This window comes from Dendropsophus ebraccatus, chromosome 1, assembly GCF_027789765.1.
Source record: "Dendropsophus ebraccatus isolate aDenEbr1 chromosome 1, aDenEbr1.pat, whole genome shotgun sequence".
Taxonomy (NCBI): domain Eukaryota; kingdom Metazoa; phylum Chordata; class Amphibia; order Anura; family Hylidae; genus Dendropsophus; species Dendropsophus ebraccatus.
The window spans coordinates 19,449,700-19,472,126 of NC_091454.1; the positions used below are offsets into that span (position 1 = coordinate 19,449,700).

The window sequence follows — 22,427 nt, forward strand, 5'->3', positions numbered from 1 at the left end:
ATAGATAGATAGGAGATAGATAGATAGATAGATAGATAATAGATAGATAGGAGATAGATAGATAGATAGATAGATAGATAGATAGATAGATAGATAAATAGATAGATAGATAGATAGATAGATAATAGATAGATAGATAGGAGATAGATAGATAGATAGATAGATAGATAGGAGATAGATAGATAGAATTTCTATAATTCTTGGTTTAGAAAATCATTGTAGATATTCTGTATTAATCCCCTGTCCTCCTCTCCTTATGGTAATCGCGGTTATAATAGATATTCCATCCCCTTTTCTTCCCTTCTCTCCCTTTCGGCTGTGACTGGAGGTAATGATAGATGTGCCGGGGAATGTTCTCAATTTAATGTGCATGATACTGCAGTCAATACCCTGACAGGTTCTGTCAGACACAAGTTATTTTGAGAGGCGACGCTGCGGCAGGATTCTGATCATGGTCAATCACAGAGCCATTTTGTGATGTGGGAGGCAGCAGCCGTGATGTTACAGCAGATGAAACCACATGTGACTGCAGAGATCACAGCTCAGCTCCACATTGTACAATCCTTCCAATAGCTCTGTTCTGGGATTGATATGGAAAGGATTGAGATGCTGTTAGGCGCGCCTCAGGGGACCCTTCATGTGTGCATATATAGCAATTCCATCCTTTATATATAATGGAGGAGATTTATCAAACATGGTGTAAAGTGAAACTGGCTCAGTTGCCCCTAGCAACCAATCAGATTCCACCTTACATTTTCCAAAGAGTCTGTGAGGAATAAAAGGTGGAATCTGATTGGTTGCTAGGGGCAACTGAGCCAGTTTCACTTTACACCATGTTTGATAAATCTCCTCCATTGTGTGTTATATAATTCATCTGCCTAGAATTTCCCTAAACATCCCATAATATTAGGTATTAGGGAATACAACCTATTTCCAAATGCCCAATATAGATTTTATGAGAGATCTTCTGGTCCTTCCATAGATTGCATTTAAATGCATGTAATACTACACATTGCCTGTAGTGGCCGCTGCAGGGAAAATAACCTGAAGCAGAACCTGTGGCAATCAGCTGATCTCGTATTAAAAGGGTACTCCAGCGGAAATCTTTTTTCAAATTTTTTCAGATTTTTCAAATCAACTGCTTTCAGATAGTTATATAGGTTTGTAATTTACTTCTAGTTAAAAAATCTCGTCTTCCAATACTTATCAGCTGCTGTATGTCCAGCAGGAAGTGGTATTTTCTTTCCAGTCTGACACAGTGCCCTCTGCTGCCACCTCTGACCAGAGCAAGAGAGGTTTTCTATGGGGATTTGCTACGGACATGGACAGAGGTGGCAGCAGAGAGCACCGTGTCAGAGTGGAAAGAAAACACCTCTTCCTGCAGGACATACAGCAGCTTATACGTATTGGAAGACTTGAGATTTTTTAAATAGAAGTAAATTACAAATCTATATACTTATATATATACTTTCTGAAACTAGATGATTTTTAAGAACATAGATTTTAACCTTTAAATAGGTTGTCAGAGCCCTGATTTTAACGTTGGGTGACAACCAATATGTACAAAATTACAGCTCTTATAAAAAAAAAGTTTTAGCAAGAGCTGGCATAGCAGCCACTGTGGATGTCACATGACATACAGATATAAAATATAATATAATAACTGCACATAAGCAAAACTGTTCATCAAAAGCTTCATGGATTAGGCAAGCGGCCCACATAGGCCTGAGATCATCGTAGTCAGTGCCAGGCGGTGGCCGGAGTGATGGAAAGCAGTCATTTGTGGCAACAGTCTTGCTTTAGTATGACAATGTACCCAATGAAAAGGCAAGGCCTAGCGGTTTGACTATAGATCCCTCACTGGCATCAGTACCCAACCCCTTGCAAAACCAAGAAGCATGAAGCCTTTCAATATAAAAGAGACCCTTAAAGCAGAAAAGAAGAGTAAAGTATTAAGGTGACAGCTATAAGGGTACAGAGGTCAGAGTCACACCCGGGCTATGGAGCCCAGGGGGGCAAATAACCTTCATTCTATGCATGAAGCCAATTGAGATGACTGACTAACTGAACACAGCGCCACTTTCATCTGGAGGTGATGTTTGGTATTACAGTTTAATTAATTTAAGCAAATGGGGCTTGGCTGTACTTCCAGATATAGTGTTTAGACAGAAGTGGCGCTGTTTTGAGGCTCTGTAAGGTTCTAGTTGGCAGATTTCTTAGGACAGTCTAAACTTAGACTAGACAGTCTAAGACTGCACCTTACCCAAACTGGAGACAAGAGTGAAGCTGTCTCTGCAAGAAAGTGGAAAACCCCCTTAAAAACTGCGGAAGAATCTTGCATAAAAATTCAGGTGGATGTTTAGACCTTTATGTTACAAATTAAACCACACCCCTTTAACAGAAGCCACACCCTTTATAGTGGGCCCTCCCCTTTGTCAGAAATAAATATAAAAGGGAAGATGTAATGATAAAATGACCTATTGTTTGAATGAAGGTTTATGTTAAACATATAAAACTATGCAGATTCTTTGTGATGATAAGGAGGAAATTGCAAAATAGTGATCTGTACAGAAATACAGTAAAAGATGACACCAGTAGATCGACAAAACAATAGATGAAGCTTGCAGCTCAGCCTTCCCTTCCCTGTGAAATGAACTATTCCAGTAATGGCAAATCTTCGGCACTCCAGCTGTTGGAAAGCTACAATTCCCATCACACCCTGGCAGCCATAGCCATATCTTTGGTTGTCCAGGTATAATGAAAATTGTAGTTTTGCAACATCTAGAAGGCCAAAATTTCCCATTTCTGACCTAAATGGGGACAGTTGCTGGCTATTGTTGTCTATGTCCATGGGTCTTGCTGTAAAGCATATCACTAAATGCTGTAAAACAAAACAGCTTATAATAATAAAGTACAAAGAATGAAATACAAAAATTACAATCAGATTATAAAAGAGAACACGTTTCAGTATTTGGATCTATTCAGTATAAGAAAATCTAGGTGATACTTTCCCTTTAAGGCAGTTTTTCCCCACCATCACCCAATTGTGATGTGTTCAATGTGTGTACAGGTGTATATACATAATTACGATCACATATGCCTATGTATACACACACATGCATTCACATATGTATAGCGTTTTCTAAAAGTACTCCCCCTCCCCCCAGCCCTTCTCTTATTTCACTCCAGAAAGGCCGGTTTACGTTCATCCTCATTCATCACGGCCTTATAAGAACACAGGACCGTTCCGTAAGCCTGCAATCCCCCTACGTCCATCTGTCTTGGTTAGCTCTGATAAGTCGCCAACAAGAAACTATAAAACATATAGCGCTCCCCAGTGTTCCCAATGGAAATCACTCCGTCCGCTTTTTACTTAGTTGGTATTAAGAAAAAAAAAAAAAAGACATTCCAGGGAATTCTGCCTGTTCAGAGGTCAATGTAGATCAGAAAATATATTATGTGCGCACATGAGGCCTGGCAAGCGGTAAAAGGCGATGATAAATCACCTGATCTGAGCGCAAGCTGTGCGTCTACATATGAATACACGGCGGTTTTGCAGGTCGGACGGATCCTATTATTGCTAGCAGCAGAGGGACTCTTTTTTTTTATCCATTTTCCACCGGTTAATCTATTTGTGGCGGTCATGCTGCTCTCCGAATGACATCCCGAGATCGTCCTGTACGATAAGCGTTCTGCCTGCGCAATCCATAAACAACCCCGGCGTCCGACTGTGTTTAATTTCATCTTCTGCATCTCCGATCAGACGACTGGCGTAACGGGGAAGATTAAATAATATATCAGATAGAAAGACCTCCAAAATAGGGGAATTACTGATATGGTGGCTTTGTCTCGTTGACCCATTAAGCTCCATGGACTACGGTGTCAGATCAACTGGTGCCAGAAAGTTATATAGATTTGTAATTTACTTCTATTAAAAAATCTCAAGTCTTCCAGTACTTATCAGCTGCTGTATGTCCTGCAGGAAGTGTATTCTTTCCAGTCTGACACAGTTCTCTCTGCTGCCACCTCTGTCCATGTCAGGAACTGTTCAGAGCAGAAGAGGTTTTCCATGGGGATTTGCTACTACTCTGAACAGTTCCTGACACGGACAGAGGTGGCAGCAGAGAGCACTGTGTCAGACTGAAAAGAATACACCACTTCCTGCAGAACATTCAGCAGTTGATAAGTACTGGAAGACTTGAGATGTTTTTTAATAGAAGTAAACTACAAATCTATTTACCAGTATAATGAGAATTTATTGCTTAAATCAAGTTTTTAATTTTTTTAAAATAATTTTTAGTGATTTGTTTTCAGATTTATGTTTTTACATTTTTAAAGATTTTTTTTTGTGACTTTTCTTTCCAGATTTTTTTTTCCTGTCTATATTATAACATATTGTAGTTTCCATTCTGACCACTAAGCCTAATACTAAGCGGAGGCTTTCTGCTCTGTCTGTGATGATGATAAAGAGGAGGGTTCTGGAGAATGATCTATACAGAATCTCTACAGAATACACTAACAGGCAATATTGGCAGATAGAGAAGACGATGGGAGTTAAAGGGGTTATCCAATGCTACAAAAACATGGCCACTTTTTCCCCCTCTCTTATCTCCAGTTCAGGTGTGGTTTGCAATTAATCTCCATTTACTTCAATGGAGCTGAGTTTGAAACCCTACCCAATCTGGAGACAAGAGAGGGGGGAAAATTGGCCATGTTTTTGTAGCGCTGCATAACCCCTTTAAGCCTCCCCTGTGAAGAGGTCACAGAGCATGCTTATAAATTTGCCGCATACAAAGAATAGTGTCTGGAGATGTTCATTGTCTCTATGTCTATACAGCATGTTTTGGAAGCCAAAGCTTCTTACGTTGGTGATCCCCTCCAATCAGGTGTATACTGTAACTAGAAGGGGTGTTGAGATAGTAGCTTTACCTGGGCCCTTGGGGGCCTCAAGGCACCAGTATTATATATGGCACGGGAAAGCCTTGTAACAGATTTTACACTGGGGGCCCAATAGCTATGTTATGTTATGACTTATAACGTAATCTAATTGAAATGTTAGAAAAGGATCAGCCAGCTCGATTTCAACTGCCTGATCCTTATGTTCTTGAGGAGATAAGCTAGGTTGAGTCCCCCAACATTGAACACTTGGCAAATCCAAAAATGTATGGTGGGATCAGATCTTTGGTGAAGCATAGTAGTTACTTTAACCCATTTAAAGTGGAGAAAACATGTCAATAAAGTTCTATGAAAAAAAAAAATGTAATCCTGACAGATGACTATCTATACCGATCTGTGCCGTCTTATTTTTTTCAAATCTAAGAATAAGTTTGACAATAAGTTACGGCCCCGGGTTCAGTAACCACGGACACGAGGATGACTGTGTCAATTTATAATATTATATTCATAATAACAATTCTTATGGTTTCCATGGTAACCACTTCTAATAAGTGCATCCATCTTAAAGGTCAACGTCGGGGTGTTTTCATATAGGAAGGTATAATCACCAGGCTGTAGTTAAGATTTCCACCCACACCGTATAACGGCACCATCATGATAAATTTGCGCTGAGACCATAAGTAAGTGTATATGTACCATAGAGGTAAACTGTGCGGAAATATGGGGTCCTCCAGTCGCAGGTGGTTAGGTGTGTGTTGGTATTAACCACAACCTGTAGGGGGCACCATTGTATTCTTTGCTATGACGCCTCCTCACATCTATATACAAGCGACTTCAGATGCAGTGAAGGGGTAATGATTTTGCTTGAGGAGAGTGTGTAGAGTCTTATAGGCCATGCAAGCTCCACTGGGAAAAAATATGCAAATTAGGTCTCCTTCAAGTGAATGCTTACTCTCTGGTGCCACCTATTGGAGGTGCCGTCTCTACAAGACAATGATCAGCCCTTTAAAGATTGGCCAAGCTAGAACAACGAGTTACCCAGCCAAGGTAACAAACTCTGTGTGGGAGATTTATCAAACATGGCGTTAAGTGAAACTGGCTCAGTTGCCCCTAGCAACCAATCAGATTCCACCTTTCATGCCTCACAGACTTTTTGGAAAATGAAAGGTGGAATCTGATTGGTTGCTAGGGGCAACTGAGACAGTTTCACTTTACACCATGTTTGATAAATCCCCCCCCCCCCCCCTTAGTCTCTTTGATAGGAAACCAGACCAAAATAATACAAATAAATGGGAAAAAAAGATGAATATATAAGAAACTACACAACCATGACACACTGCCAATGAATTTATAATATTACCGTCAGTTCCTCATGCAGTTACATGTATTCTTAAAAGTCTCCTTTAAAAAAAATTGTTATATTCTGCATTTTATGACATATAAACAATGGGGGAGATTTGTCAAACATGGTGTAAAGTGAAACTGGCTCAGTTGCCCCTAGCAACCAATCAGATTCCACCTTTCATTTTCCAAAGAGTCTGTGAGGAATGAGAGGTGGAATCTGATTGGTTGCTAGGGGCAACTGAGCCAGTCTCACTTTACACCATGTTTGATAAATCTCCCCCAATGACTATTATACTTAAGCTTATCCTCTATATTTCTTATACACTATACAGACTCTATATCAGTATAAGTAATAGAAAGACAGGTGTAAAGTATAGAAATTATAGGAGAAATGAGAGTATAAGTAATAAAGTGTTTACTAAGTTGATTATCGTATTATAAATACATTAAAGGGGTGGTCCAGGGAGCAGAAGTCAGCTAAAGTCCTCTGCTCACCAGAGCTAAAACTCACCCCCCACCCCCACCCTCACACTTCTTCTGAGATATTGGGGGTGAGACTAAAGCCCCTATTACAGCGGGAGCAGCAGAGCTCCGACCTGTCAGATCAGGACTCGCTTGCTCCTCGTTCCAGGTAATCTTTAGATTGCCATACGAAGTGACAGCGGCAGCAGATAGTTGTTATCCTAGTCGTTCGTTTTTCAACATGTTGAAAGACATTGAAAGACTATGATCAGCCAATATCGTGCATGTTGGCTGATCCTTGCCTTTTATTATACAAAGCGATTATCGGCCGTAATGGAGGGCCAAACGCGGGCGATAAGTGCTTTGTGTAATGGGCCCTTGAGTCACGATCAATGTACAATTGTTGCACAGTGTCTCTGCATAGATTGTGACTTAAGGCCCTATTTCACGCAACGATTATCGGCCGCATTCGGCGAATTTTGGCCGTTACGGCCGATAATCGTCCCGTGGAATAGGAGGCAACGATCAGCCAACATCATTCATGTCGGTTAATTGTTGAAGTCGTTTGTCTTTCATGTTGAAAGACAAAAAACTTATATAGCAACGATCTACTGCCGTCACTCCGAGGAACAGGAGCGGCGGCAGCAGACCGCTGCTATATCCGATGGGCTGCCTGGACGATCAGCGATCACCCGGGCAGCCCCTCCGCAGCTTCCCCCGGCCTCTCCCGCACTCACCCGCTCGCTGCTGCCGCGTGGAATAGCGGCGGCAGCAAGCGGGGAACGAGGAGCAAACGAGCGCTGACAGCGCTCGTTTGCTCCTCACTGTCGGCTCGTGTAATAGGGCCTTTAGCCTCACCATGTCTCGGAAGGATTACTTCTGATTACCGGGAAGCAGAAGGACAACCCCTCGGGACCCCTAAATCCTGGGTAGGAAGAGCTTCAGGCTTGAGTTTGGGGTCTCCAAACTCAAGATTGTTCTGACCTCTTCAGGCCCTATTACACCAGCAATTATCAGCCGTACTTGGCCATTCTGAACGATAATCGTTTGGTGTAATAAGACATCTTAAAAGACCACGATCAGTCGACATGCACAATGTCAGCTGATCATGGTCTTTCAACGTGTTGAAAAAGATCCTGATCATGTCAGTGACGGTCTGCTGCTGACTTTAATGGACAGCCCGGACAATCTAAGGAAGGTCCAGGCAGCCCCTCCTGTGGCCCCCCTGCTCCATCCATCTGTGCGTGTAATAGCACAGGCAGCGATCGGGAAACAAGGAGAGCGCTGAGCGACAGGCCGGCGCTCGCTTCACCCTCAATATCGTGCCGTGTTTTATGACCTTTAGTTATGCCCTATCCTAAGCATACCGCTGGGCTGGGCATAACTTCTCCAGATGGGACTACCCCTTTAAAGGTATTTCCCAGGATTAGAAAAAAAAAAATAAGAAGAGAAAACGGTTGTTCATCAGCTGATCGCACCTTTTGAGCGGCCAATAAAATCATTATTATTAGCCACACAGGGGATGCAAGGGCGATAATCATAGGTTTAAATGCCCGCACGGGCGATTGACCAAAGGATCCCTAAACAAGCCTCGATCACAGGGATCACAGGGAGCCCTTGGACCTCTTTAAAGGGGCCCTAAAATAAATTGCATATGTTGTAGTTGCCGCGGTTCTTTCCCACGGAATCGGTAGCTGAAGAAGACAGGGGAGAAGGGGAGAGGAAGAAAGAATATTTACATACTGGTACTTACTGAGCTCTGCAATACTTCCCACACGTGTGGCAAGCAAAGACTGCTCTATAGTCCTCAGTTCTGATTGGCTAAACATCTGTACATCACCTGGTTTATTTGGTCTTTGGTGATCTCTATGGAGGTTCAAACTGTCTGGAAGGCAGAGGACTCCTGAAAATACAAAACCAAAAGAAATAAGATTGCTGCTCTCTTAGCCTTAGAAGAAAAAGGTCAACTAAATATGCTTAAGGCATCGTTCCCTGACCTAAGGTTCTCTAGCGGTTGCCAAAGGCTGTCAGGGCTGTTATGACGGGAATTGTAGCTTTGCAACCGCTGGAGAGCCACAGGTTGGGGAACATTGGGTTATAGGGGTTTGTAGACAATGAAACCTATCTGAAGCAGAGGTCTTTTATGTTTTCCTTCCTTTTCTAATAAACTGACTGCTATATTGCTTTCATTGCCCAATTTCCTGTCTGTGTTGGACTTCCTGTTCTTGCTGTACACTCTAGCTGAGAATTCAGCCAGCTTTATCTTCTTCCCACTATTTGTGGATTTAGTGGGTAGTATTACAGTCAGGAAGATGTAGTGGAAGGAGGAACTGTCAAAGTGTACAGCAGGAACAGGAAGTCCGTTAAAGGATGTATACCAAACAGGAAGTAGGGCAATGAAGACAACAAAGAAATTTGTATCAAAAGTATAAGAAAAACATTAAAGACCACAGTGGTTAAAGTGGTTGTCCAGGAAAATCTTAAACTATGCTAGCTCCTCATGGCATAAAATGAGGCGTACTTACCCCCCTTGTTCCCTCTGCTGCTTTTGCTGTGCAATCTTCCGGTCCTGGCTGTGTTTCTCTTCTGATGGCTTCCACTTATTTCCTGCCCCCTCGATCTTTGTGATTGGCTGAGCAGAGGGCAGGATGTCATTGGAAGTCGGCAGAATGGTAAAACAGCCGGGACCGGAAGGTGGCACAGCGGTAGCAGCAGAGGCAGCAAGGGAGGAAAAGATAGCATGTTTGTTGCCTTCAGCCACAGGGAGGCAAGTATGCATATTTTAAGATTTCCCTGGACAACTTCTTTAAGTAGAAAGTAGGTTTAACCATCAGAATCCCCCTTTAATGGCTGGCTTATGAATAAATGACTACTTCTGCTTTGTTCCTTCTGAACTAAGCAACCCAAGAACATTCGCCTTTGAAGGACTCCTCCTTGAAGAGCTCCATTTGTGGTTGCTCAGTTTAGGAAAAACAATGCTAAAAAAAAAAACAATGCATATTTGTTAATTTGGTTCATACTCATGTAGCAGAGCTGAATTTGCTTGCATTACAAAATAGAAGAAATATTAAAAAAATACAATAACAAACTCATCTTTGCTACATTTGACAATGGCAGCATATCTGACAAACCCAGCTCTGCTATATCTTGGGGTTCCTATGGCTAAATGATTGCCCTCACCAAAAGCACTGTAGTAGAAGTTGGCTCAACAGTAGTAGAAGTTTGGAGCCATTTCTTACTTTAGACCTTTGAAACCATATGCAATGCTGTGATATGGTGGCACATGCTCAAGAGTACTAACACTAGGCTTCTTTTGAGTTGCAGAATGGTATCTATATCTTCTAACGGGTGCTGCCTGCCCAATATGGCCTGCAGAGGTACACGGTGATGGGCCCATGGTAATATGCGTGCCATATTACAGACCATAAAGAAGCCATGAACACAAGGCAAGCTTTTCAGGGTTCTATCGAGTGCCAAACAGTGGCCCAATACCATTGCCATAAGGAACCAGAATAACACTATACAGTCAAGGGTGTCCAAGTCATCACAACTAGAGATGATCGAACAACGGAAAAGTTAGGTTCTATCGAACTAGAACCTTGTTGAACCTTCCGCATTTGATTCCCGATGCCTTCCCGTTCCGCGGGGAAGGAGGAGACAGCCCGAGTACTGCCTGGAATTCTGGGATACAGCCTATTACCTAGGCTGTATCCCGGAATTCCAGGTGATATTCGGGCTGCCTCCTCCTTCCCCACGGAACGGGAAGGCATCGGGAATCAAATGCGGAGATTCAACAAGGTTCGAGTTCTATAGAACCTGACTTTTTCCGGTGTTCGATCATCTCTAATCACAACCAGACCCTCATAGACATTACAATAAAGTTGGCTAAACCCACAGATTCCCTATGTGCATAGGGACCTCCAAACTCCCCTCCCACAGATGATATCAAGAGAAAGATCGAGCATGTTGAATGGCAGTGCCCAATCCTTTTGTTCCTCTTGGACATAAGACACAGTCAGAGTTGTGTGGCGGAGTGTTTGCTCATTGATAAGCTGATTGGTTTGTTTTGTCACCATTCGATGGCCGTACAAAGGGCTGCACAAATGATCCAGAGATCGTCCATTTGGCCCTACTGGCACAATAGTTAAGCCTTGTAATAGGCTCAGTAAACGATCGGCGATCTATAAGATCAGCACTCATTTACATGGAGTTTCAGGCCATGTTATTGGGTCCTTACTCCCCTCTTCACATTAAAAACAGAGAATAGATGTGTATGGGCAGGGAGAAATTGATATCTGCTGAAAAAGCGTTCAGTTGAGAGCTACTGAAGGTATATGGCCACCTTTAAGGGGTTATTAGGGTGTAATTTGTATTAAATTATTTTGCTGTGGGTGCTATGAAAAGAAAAACAACAACATACTTACCTACCCGTGTCACCTGCAGCTCCTGGTGTGACATCATCCGGCCCCTACTTCTTAGATGTACTTTTCTCAGCAGGTACAACCCTGTCAACCAGTCACTTATGAGAGGAGTTCTATCTCAGATATAGAAAGTAGTGGGACAAGTAGAGGACTAGATGGCGTCACACCAGGAGCAACAAAGACTAGATGACTTTACACCAGGAGCAGCAGGGGACTATATGATGTCATACCAGAAGCAGCAGGGGACTATATGATGTCACACCAGGAGCAGCAGGGGACTATATGATGTCACACCAGGAGCAACAAAGACTAGATGACTTTACACCAGGAGCAGCAGAGGACTATATGATGTCATACCAGAAGCAGCAGGGGACTATATGATGTCACACCAGGAGCAGCAGAGGACTATATGACATCACACTAGGAGCAGCAGGGGACTAGATGATGTCACACCAGGAGCAGCAGAGGACTATATGATGTCACCCCAGGAGCAGCAGGGGACTAGATGATGTCACACCAGGAGCAGCAGAGGACTATATGACGTCACACCAGGAGCAGCAGGGGACTATATAAAGTCACCCCAGGAGCAGCAGGGGACTATATGATGTTACACCAGGAGCAGCAGAGGACTATATGACATCACACCAGGAGCAGCAGGGGACTATATGAAGTCACCCCAGGAGCAGCAGGGGACTATATGATGTTACACCAGGAGCAGCAGGGGACTATATGACATCACACCAGGAGCAGCAGGGGACTATATGATATCACACCAGGAGCAGCAGGGGACTATATGATGTCACACCAGGAGCAGCAGAGGACTATATGATGTCACACCAGGAGCAGCAGGGGACTATATGATGTTACACCAGGAGCAGCAGAGGACTATATGATGTCACACCAGGAGCAGCAGGGGACTATATGATGTCACACCAGGAGCAGCAGGGGACTATATGATGTCACACCAGGAGCAGCAGGGGACTATATGATGTCATACCAGGAGCAGCAGGGGACTATGTGATGTCACACCAGCATCAGTAGGGGACTAGGTGACATCACACCAGGAGCAGCAGGGGACTATATGATGTCATACCAGGAGCAGCAGGGGACTATATGATGTCACACCAGGAGCAGCAGGGCAATATATGACGTCACACCAGGAGCAGCAGGGGACTATATGATGTCATACCAGGAGCAGCAGGGGACTATGTGATGTCACACCAGCATCAGTAGGGGACTAGGTGACATCACACCAGGAGCAGCAGGGGACTATATGATGTCATACCAGGAGCAGCAGGGGACTATGTGATGTCACACCAGCATCAGTAGGGGACTAGGTGACATCACACCAGGAGCAGCAGGGCAATATATGACGTCACACCAGGAGCAGCAGGGGACTAGATAACGTCACACCAAGAGCAGCGGGAGGACCAGGGTAAATGAGTATACCCCTATATTTTTTTATAGCACCCACAACAAAATAAAAAAAACCCTGTTTATGTACCGAGATATAAAGCCTGAGTATATAATAAGTAAAGCAAAATGTTGTCGAGCAGTGGAGCTATGCTTGAAGCCCTGGACAGGAAATGAGTTTTATAGAGAGCCAAGGAGTTAAAACCACATCCCACATAAAAGGCAGAAGGAATTCTTCAACTTCACAATGCAGCCTGAACCAATGTTTATGTACAATGCTCATTACATAACATAGCTGCCTACATGTGACCCGCCTGTCTGCAAGCACTAACATGAGCGTAAGCACAATAGTGGAAAAAAGGTGCAATGCAAAGAGTACAAGCATACACACATAGTACACATAGCACATGATGGGACAACAGAAGTCATATTCATTGTGATTGTAATGTGTATACATATATATATATACTTCCAAAGCTGTAGAACTCTTGAGTACCTGCCTGCGATCAGGTGCTGCTGTCAGCTCGGAGGAATGGGGTATTACACGGCCATTTTAATTAGGAATGACCGCATAATATATGATCAAGTCAACTACAACTAATAATTGTAATTCCTACTTTGCCCTGTGGAGGAGCTGTAGGGAAGCTTAACACTTACTACTAGAGTTCTATACAGATTGTAGCTGGATCACAGCAGGGTCCTATTCACATCATGCTTTTAGGGTAGGACAAATGGCCCAAACCAAGCCATTATTATTTATTTATTTGTGAGATATATATATATATATATATATATATATATATATATATATATATATATGTGTATATATTATTATTTTTTTTTCTGTTATTATTATTTATTTATTTATTATTATTATTTTTAATGATCAATCAACTTAACACAAAGACTCAAATCCAGGCCAATTAAAAAAGCAGATTATCCCTCGACTACAAAGGACTTTCCCTATTCACAAAGCTAAAAAAAACCAAAAAGTAGCAAAGCTGAAAGCAAAAGTTTTCTATTACTTCATGTAAACCACCTCAATACACAGAGACAAAAATTCTAGATTTTTATTTTCCTATTGGAACCCTCAGTAATCCCCTTGAAAATACCCGTCCAAGGTCTATTATGGGACGTCTGACAATACTGTATAAGAAGAAGGGATCCGATGCTAAAGACTAGATGACAATGATGAATGGGACTGCGCCAACATTAAAGGGGTCACACCCTAGGACTTTAAAAGCAAATATCTCGTTTTGTAAAGTAGAAGCTTTGAACTGTTTGGTTTCTTGAAAAAAAAAAAATCTACTTAGGAACAAGGGTTTGGTTGACCCCCATTATTGTATGTTATTAGTTCATGCAAACTTTTTGTTTTCATTTGGTCGGCCGCATAATAGACGTTGGGAACATCAAAGCCCTTTAAGAAGTGAATTTTTTCTCAAATAATAGAGGCGTAGCATAGGAGGTGCAAGGATATTGGTCGGCCAAGAGCCTCGGTTTCTAAGGGGTTCAAAGGACCCCTTGTCAGGTTGGAAGATACCAATGTTACATACATATGGGGAGATAGCTACCTTATAAAACCAAAATCGTGACATTAAAGGAGTTGTCCAGCGCTACAAAAACATGGCCACTTTCTTCCATAGACAGCCCCACTCTTGTCTCCAGATTGGGTGGTGTTTTGCTGCTCAGTTCCATTGAAGTAAATGGAGCTTAATTACAAACCGCACCTGAACTGGAGACAAGAGTCGTGTTGCCTCTGAAAAAAAAGTGGCCATGTTTTTGTAGCGCTGGAGAACCCATTTAAAGGGGTTGTCCAGCGAAAATCTTTTTCTTTCAAATCAACTGGTGTGAGAAAGTTATATAGATTTGTAATTTATTTCTATTAAAAAATCTCAAGTCTTCCCATACTTATTAGCTACTGTTTGTCCTGCAGGAAATGTTGATTTATTTTCAGCAGCTGATAACTATAGGAAGACTTGAGATTTTTTAGTAGAAGCAAATTACAAATCTATATAACTTTCTCACACCAGTTGATTTGAAAGAAAAAGATTTTTGCTGGACAACCCCTGTAAGGCCGGCCAGGAATAGTCCAGAAACACCAAGGACCGGTACTGAAATGTCAATATTTGGGCAAGATTAGGATAACCCCCCCCCCCCCCCTTTCACGATTTTTTTTTAGGTGTCTTCATGTACCTTAAGGGCTTATCCAGCAAAAATCTTTTTCTTTCAATTTAACTGGTGTCAGAAAGTTATATAGATTTGTAATTTACTTCTATTTAAAAAAAAACCTCCAGTCTTCCAGTACTTATTAGCTGCTGTATGTCCTGCAGGAAGTGGTGTATTTTTTTAGTCTGACACATTGCTCTCTGCTGCCATTTCAGGAATTGTCCAGGGCAGTAGAAAATCACTATAGAAAACCTTTCCTGCTCTTGAAGTTCCTGACATGAACAGAGGTGGCAGCAGAGAGCACTGTGTCAGACTGAAAAGAAAACACCACTTCCTGCAGCACATACAGCAGCTGATAAGTACTGGTAGACTTAAGATTTTTAAATAGAAGTAAATTACAAATCTATATAACTTTCCGATATCAGTCGATTTGAAAGAAAAAGAGTACCCCCTTTAAAGGGATTGAGAATGTTTCAAAACAAGTCCCTGTTTTCTCCCAGAAGTAACATCCACACCTGTCCACAGGTGTATGTGGTTTTCAGCACAGCCCCATCACTTCAATAAAGCTGAACTGCGATGCCAGCCACAACCTAAAGACAGGTGATAGAAAGCGGCCATGTTTCTTTTTCTGTTTCTATACAGCCCATTAGTTATAGTTGGCTTATATAGGCCTATAGTTATGTTGATGTCCTATACTTTACCATACTAATCACATTGGGGGAGATTTATTAAACTGGTGTAAAGTAGAATTGTCTTAGTTGCCTCTAGCAACCAATCAGATTCCACCTTTCATTTTCCAAAGAATCTGCGGGAAAAGAAAAGTGGAATCTGATTGGTTGCTAGGGGCAACTAAGACAATTCTACTTTACACCAGTTTGATAAATCTCCCTCATTGTCTTCGTTGGACTCCAGGAATAAAAAGTAAAATGCAGAATTTGAGAGATCAGCCAAGAACAGAATGTTTCGGAATCCTACGTAAAGCGATGTATGACAGCCATGTAAGAGCGGGGCTATTAATCACTGTTATCTGGAGGAGATCCACCTATTTTATTTAAAACATGCGGAGGACTGACTGATGGCAAACAGGATGCATTCATCTGTTAAAAAAAATATACCGCCCCCTCGTTTCTCCTCGATTCCTTCCATGAATAGTCCTGACTACATTCTGCCGGTGAAGATGCCAAAGAATATGGTATAATTAATCTTACTGTCACATGATGATGTGAGGATATTGATAGTCTGGGAACCCTCACAGCGAGACACCTGCCGATCTATGACCGTCCTTGGGGTCACAGCACGCAGGCCAGGTTTCCTCTACATCTCATGCGTACATTGGGAAAGCTCCCGATGTATACAGATAAATTTATAATAGAGACCAAATGGTTTGTCACTGATGTAATCTAGGAAGTACCTATTAGCAGGGACTGGGCACATCACTGGTAGGATGTGGGACAGGTGAGTGTTCCATATTTTTTTTATTAAGCCAATTTGAGTCAATTTTATAAAAAAAAAAAAATCCCTTAAAGCGAATGTAACCTCTGGCACATCGCTTTGAGTTTTTTACATGAGTAGACTGGTGCCGGTATGGGGATGCTGGTGGCGCAATGTGTTTTTTTTTAACCGTGGCCCGTTTTCATCCATGATCCATAGTATAGACAGGTCTTTAAAGATACTTAAAGGTCAATGTTTCGACCCATAGAACAGACAGGTCTTTAAAGATATATGCAGGTAAATAGTTGAGGTGAGCGAATCTCAAGCATGCTTGGGTTTGTCCTAACCCAAAAACTCTACATTTATTACCGGTGACTGAAGAAGTTGGATGCAGCCATAGGGAATCCTGGAAAACATGGATGCAGCCATAGGCCATAGGCTGTATCTATGTTTTCCAGGCAGCCTCAAGGCTGCATCCAACTTCTCCAGATGCCAGGAGTCAAAGCCAAGAGTTTGCCAAGTCCACTCAATACGGAGTGTTTGAGTTCAGGCGAACCCGAACATGCTCAAAGTTCGCTCATCTCTAATGAAGAGTCAATGTTTCAACCCATAGTGAAGACAGTATTAGATTGGTAAATCATAGATCTACATTTTGGCCCATATGCACTTTGGGTTGAAAAAATGAAACTTCACTTATACATATAGACGTGTGCTAGAGCAACTTTTTTCTGTTATGTATCGGAGTTTACACAGCTCCCCTTCACCCCTGTTGGATAGAGGGCTATATTTGTAGCAGCAACCTTTTCGAGCCAGTTGTCTTTAGTATCTTCTACCAATGTTTTCTGTGCCCGACTTCTACTACAAAGTAGGGCCAGCTTTGGCTTCCCGTTGAGTACTAACCGACTATTCGGTTCACCATTTAACACCTTCACTTTTAACATAGTCGAAGTAGGAAGCTAAAGTTGCAATAAGTATCCCTGGTAGACACAATAAATGTCTGATTTATGGTACATTGTAATAAAAACTTTTGTTTGCTTCCTCGGTCTGACCTATTAACCCGTAGCACTTGGGTATTGTTACTTAACTTCTGAGTCTCAAGGGACCCCAAATGTTTCCAGTCGAAAACTTTATCTAAGAAATACAGGTCAAGAGACAAAGCTTGTGAAATGTTCAGATGTCACGAACTTTAACAATGACTTATGGCAACTTTTGTTCCCTAAATATACAGTAACTATTTCTATAGATTCAGATGTGTTTGGAGACAGGAAAAAACATTGGGAAATTCGGGTTACATTGTAAATCATATATTTCTCATCAGCTTTAAGATCAGAGTATGTTTTCCTTGTATAGGTCTCCTGTTACTTATCCACTTTCTCTAATACAAGGTTCTCTCGAGCAGAGGGTTTCCTTTTATAAGATGGATATTCAGTAAAGAAAATTTTCCATAAATATTCTATATATTACCAAATTACAACTACAGGACAAACATACAATGGATTGAGACCTCTAGTGATTGGCTTTAAACCGTGATGGGATTTTCTTGCAGTGCCCCCACAGGTGAAATTAAGCATTACGCAATTGTCCTCCAAATCAATGGACATGTAAGACATGGGCCCTCTAGAGCTAAACATAATCTTTGCATCTGCAATCTGTTCTGCCTTATGGACGGGAGTCTTAGGGCCCGATTATCGTGCGGAAAATCGTTATATCGTTCAAATTTTAACTATGATCATCCTGTGTAATTGCAGGCAACAATCGAAAAATCTGTGTGTCATTGATTGTTGATTTAGATCTGACCCCAAAATCATTGTTAATCGTTCGCTGTCATTCCGCATTCCTTCACTAATCGTTCACTGTAATGGGATCAGATGGAGTAAACGATCGGATCTAACGACTATCATTCTGTATCGTTGTTTGTGTTTATCGGTAATCGTTTATCGTTACAAATCACTTCGTCTAATGGTCCTTTTACACGGAATGATAAATCGCTCAATCAATTGTTTAACGGGTCGAGCCGAGTGCGCCGGAAGAGCGCTGTACTCGGCTCTTTCCGTCTCTCCATAAGAATGAATAGAGCCGCGGGTGGCGGGCCAACCCAGGACTCTATTCATAACAGAGCCAGCCAGGATCTGATACAGAGATTGCCGGGGGGTTCTGGGGTTTTTACTGAATACCCCTTTAAGCCAGTTGCACGCACTAGGGTGAATCTTTAAAAGAGTGTTTAGCTGGAGCGATCTGCAAATTATCAGCGAATGTCCATTGATGATTTGAGAACATGTTGAAAGATCACGATGAACGATTTCTCGCTCGTCGCTTAATCGTTAGCTGCATTTACACAAGCCGATAATCGCTAAAATGCCATCATTATCACACAGATTTGAACAATTATCACTACGTGTAAAAGGACCATAATAGGAACTTAAAATGACTGTACCACCAGGCCCAGGCTGAAGCACTGGAGGCGGGCCGACCCACCCTTAGTGGGAGGAAACCCTAGCCCCTCTATGATAGGGTTCCATTGATTTTAATGGAGTCACGACATGGAGGGGCTGTGGTTTCTTCCCACTGTGGGTGGGTCGGCCCGCCTCCAGTGCTTCAGCCTGGGCCTGGTGGTACAGTCACTTTATAACAGGGTACCTTCTCTATTGAATGAAGTATCCCCTTAATGGGAAATCTATCTTGGATTCTCCAAATCACTTCCTTTACTACATATACATATACTACTACTTCATATAATACTAAAATATAAATTTTATGAGGTTTATTGAATGTGCTTTTACAATGATTTTTCTAACACTGTATGTACGGTTCAGAACACAGAATATTTCTGTATATGCAGTACATTTTCTGAGACCTTAATAGGAAAAGCTATATTTTTTGAATTTTTGTTGGTTGAATTGTAAGGTTATAGACTCTCATGCGTTATAAATTGTCTATAGACTGCCATCTATAAGCCAAAATTAAAAAGGTTAATTAAGGTGAGAGCCCATTAGTTTCAATGGCTCCTAGGGTGCAATTCCCAATTCCCCCTGTAGAGGTGCTGCAGGGAAACTGAATACTTGATAGTGGGTTCCTCCACAATTTACTGCTGATCACTAGGGACCATAACACTTTGTTATTAGGTAGTAGACCCTTTGGAGAAAGAGCTTAATATCCACACATAATTTATTCATCTGAATTAACCTTTCTCCAAAGGAAAAACACAACATAAAGCAACAAAAACCATACTAAATAGCTGAGTGTATCATTAACTGGGAATTTACACTATACTTAATGCTAAAATAAGCTGTGTATTTCTGAGAAGTAGGCTAATGCTATTCATGCATTGTCATTAGCTTTGCTCCTCATTATGTTCCAGAAATGTCATGGGACTCTAGAGGATATAAGAAAACTTATGGACTAAAATATCTAACTCCACAGCAAGAGCGCACGAACAGGGGGTAAATATTGTGCCGAGAGAAAGGACGTCTCGCGAACCGTGAATAATGTCATTCATCCTCATCAAAGCTGAGGTCCATGTGAAAATGACAGGGCAGCTATTTTAAGAATGTATATTATGGAAAGTATGAGGGGACGTTGTGCTGAGAACGGAAAATTTACAAGTCACGCAAGACGAGAGATATGTGTTTTGACATTTTTTTAAAAATTTTATTTAAATTTTCAAGTTTATAACTTTTTTTTTATTTGTTCCGTTTTTTGGCAGTTTTTATTAAGGATGATCCGAACCTGCCGAGGTTCGGGTTCATATGAACCCGAACGCTCGGCATCAGATTCCCGTTGTCTGGCCGCTCCGTGCAGCGGGTGGATACAGCGGGAGGACCGCCTGGAAAACTGGGATACAGCCTATGGCTATGGCTGTATCCCAGTTTTCCAGGCGGTCCTCCCCCTGTATCCACCCTCTCCACGGAGTGGGCAGACAGTGGGAATCATTGCAGAGAGTTCGGGTTCATACAAACCCGAACCTCGGCAGGTTCGGACCATCCCTAATTTTTATTTAAAGAGGGTGTCCAGGAAAAATTGACTTTTCCCCTATCCTGTGGAGGAGTCACGGGTCTATTCATTCCTATGGAGCTGATGAAAAGAGCTAAGTACGGCGCTCTTCCAGTGTACTCGTCTCGTTGCTCCATATGAAGAAATAGAGCTGCTGGTCACGCGCCGGACCTGCAGCTTTATTCAGCTTTATTAACAGAGCCAGCAGGACCCGACACAGAGATCGTCGGGGGGTACAGAGATTGGACCCCTTGCGACTTCCTACTTTTCGAGTTGATTTTTCCTGGACAACCTCTTTAAGATTGGCTGCTGCAAAAAAAGTCGAAAAATTTTTGGTGCAACACCCTCAATTTTTGTTCTAGACATGTCCATATGCTGTAGGTTTTCAGAACCTATGAAGGACGCCATTCTCCTTAGGCAAGGCAATGGTAGGAACATGAGTGGGAGCAATTGGCACAAGAATCATGGAATAAGATGGGCAGGAGGAACAAGCACCAGGCCCTACTGATGGCAGAGTTCAAGAGGATGATGTTTGACCGCAGGAAGATCAACCAAAACACTGTGGAGACACCATCACGTGTTTCTCAACCTCTAAACTATTTTGAGTCCAGTCATTTTTTGATTGTGGGTTGTTGGAAGGTGGTTTCCTTGATTGGAGACCCCCCCTTGGCTTGGTTGTTTCTTCCCGGAGGAAGGTCTGGCTAGCTCATTGACGTTGAGAAACACGTGATGGTGTCTCCACAGTACTTTTGCACTACTGATATGGTTGGCACTACCAAGCACCATAACAATGGGACCATTTTAACCCTGTTATCTATTCTTCATCTGACAATAAATTCTGTAAGAAGAGCTTCAATTCACATACTTTATCCATGTAGTCTCCACTACAACCATCCTCCAGAAGCTTTATTTTTAATATCCTGGCTTTCAGGATCTCCGCACAATGTCTACCCACAAATGCCATTTCTAATACCGTTCTTCCAATGCAGCATTCATAAAACTATTTTTAAGATGCCTTCTCCATTGCCGAGAAAGCTGAGACTACTTAAAAGTCAGTTTTTCCTGGAAATATTCCACACAAGCAACAATGAAACCTTTCAGAAAATGTTTCAACCTTAAAGAATCGCCCTGCTAAATTTCAGAAGATTTTGTTTTATTTTTCCATTCTGCTGATGACGGGGTTGGGGGGGTCGGGGGAGGGAGTGTTTTTTAATATTGTAATTTACTCTTAGGCCCAGGTTCAATCCGCGGTCACTCCACTTTTCCATATGATAAAAATTATTTTCGGAAGCTTGTAGAAAATGATATTTGATTAGTTCTATATCTGTAGCTTCCTGTGCTGGATTATATGATGGATGTTGTGGGTCACTTAAGAAAGAGAATCTATTTTATTATTTTTTTTACCTTTTTAAAATTCCTATACACTGGCCATACATTTGAGCACTCAATCTCTCCTTTGTACTTGTCTGTTGAATGTTTACCATTAGAGATGAGCGAACCTCGAGTATGCTTGAGTCCACCCGAACCCGAACTTTCGGCATTTGATTAGCCCTAAGGCCATTACATTACACCATTTGTTGGTTCCAATTTTGGTCCCACCAACAAGTCTGGAAAATGGGCAGGGTTAGTGCAAACGCCATCAAAATGTGGTCATGACTTCCAGGCTTAATAGGTATTCCAACTCAACTTATTCCCTAGCCACAGGATAGGGTATAAGTGTAAGATTATGGGGGGTTCCAACTGATCTCTCCAATGGGGTCCCTTGTTTTAGATGAAGCGTCAGATTAGCACGTGCTCTACTGCTACATTTATTGCCCATGGAGCAACTCCTTTGGAGAGTAGTTAAAAGAGTGTCCCCCAATTCCGGAAATCGAAAGGGACCTGTAGTCAGATCCCTGCACTTTTGAGTGGATAGGGGATACTCCGCAGTGGGAACTGAGATGTGACCCATTTTGAAGTTTTTCTTTAATTGAAAAGGCCAGGAAATCCATACCCATCCTTCAAGAACAATGGCTGTTCATTTCCTTCATGTAAAGTCATCTCTCCCGCCCGCCACCCGTCCTCCCTATACACAGGAACATTGGGATAGGTTGAGTGCTCCTATGTTTTCTATAGGGGGGAGGGGTAAGCCGCAGAGACAGGGGGAGAGCTCTTGCTGTTGCTTTTCACTCCTTAAACCAGGGATAGGGAACCTTCAGTCCTTTAGCTGTTGAAAAACTACTATTACCATCATGCTTAGACAGCTGGAGGGCCGAAGGTTCCCCATACTTGCTGTAAACAAAGGGGTGGGCCATGATTTTCCAT

General features: G+C 42.2%; 1 protein-coding gene across 2 annotated transcripts in view; it reads right to left on the bottom strand.

Annotated features, from left to right (window-relative positions):
- ABTB3 (ankyrin repeat and BTB domain containing 3) overlaps positions 1-22,427 on the bottom strand; it is a 160,641-nt gene that overhangs the window by 54,132 nt on the left and 84,082 nt on the right. For both annotated transcript variants that reach the window (XM_069968623.1, XM_069968613.1), the window contains exon 2: positions 8,456-8,605. In XM_069968623.1, the coding sequence (XP_069824724.1) occupies positions 8,456-8,605 (150 nt within the window). The remainder of the gene's footprint in view (positions 1-8,455; positions 8,606-22,427) is intronic.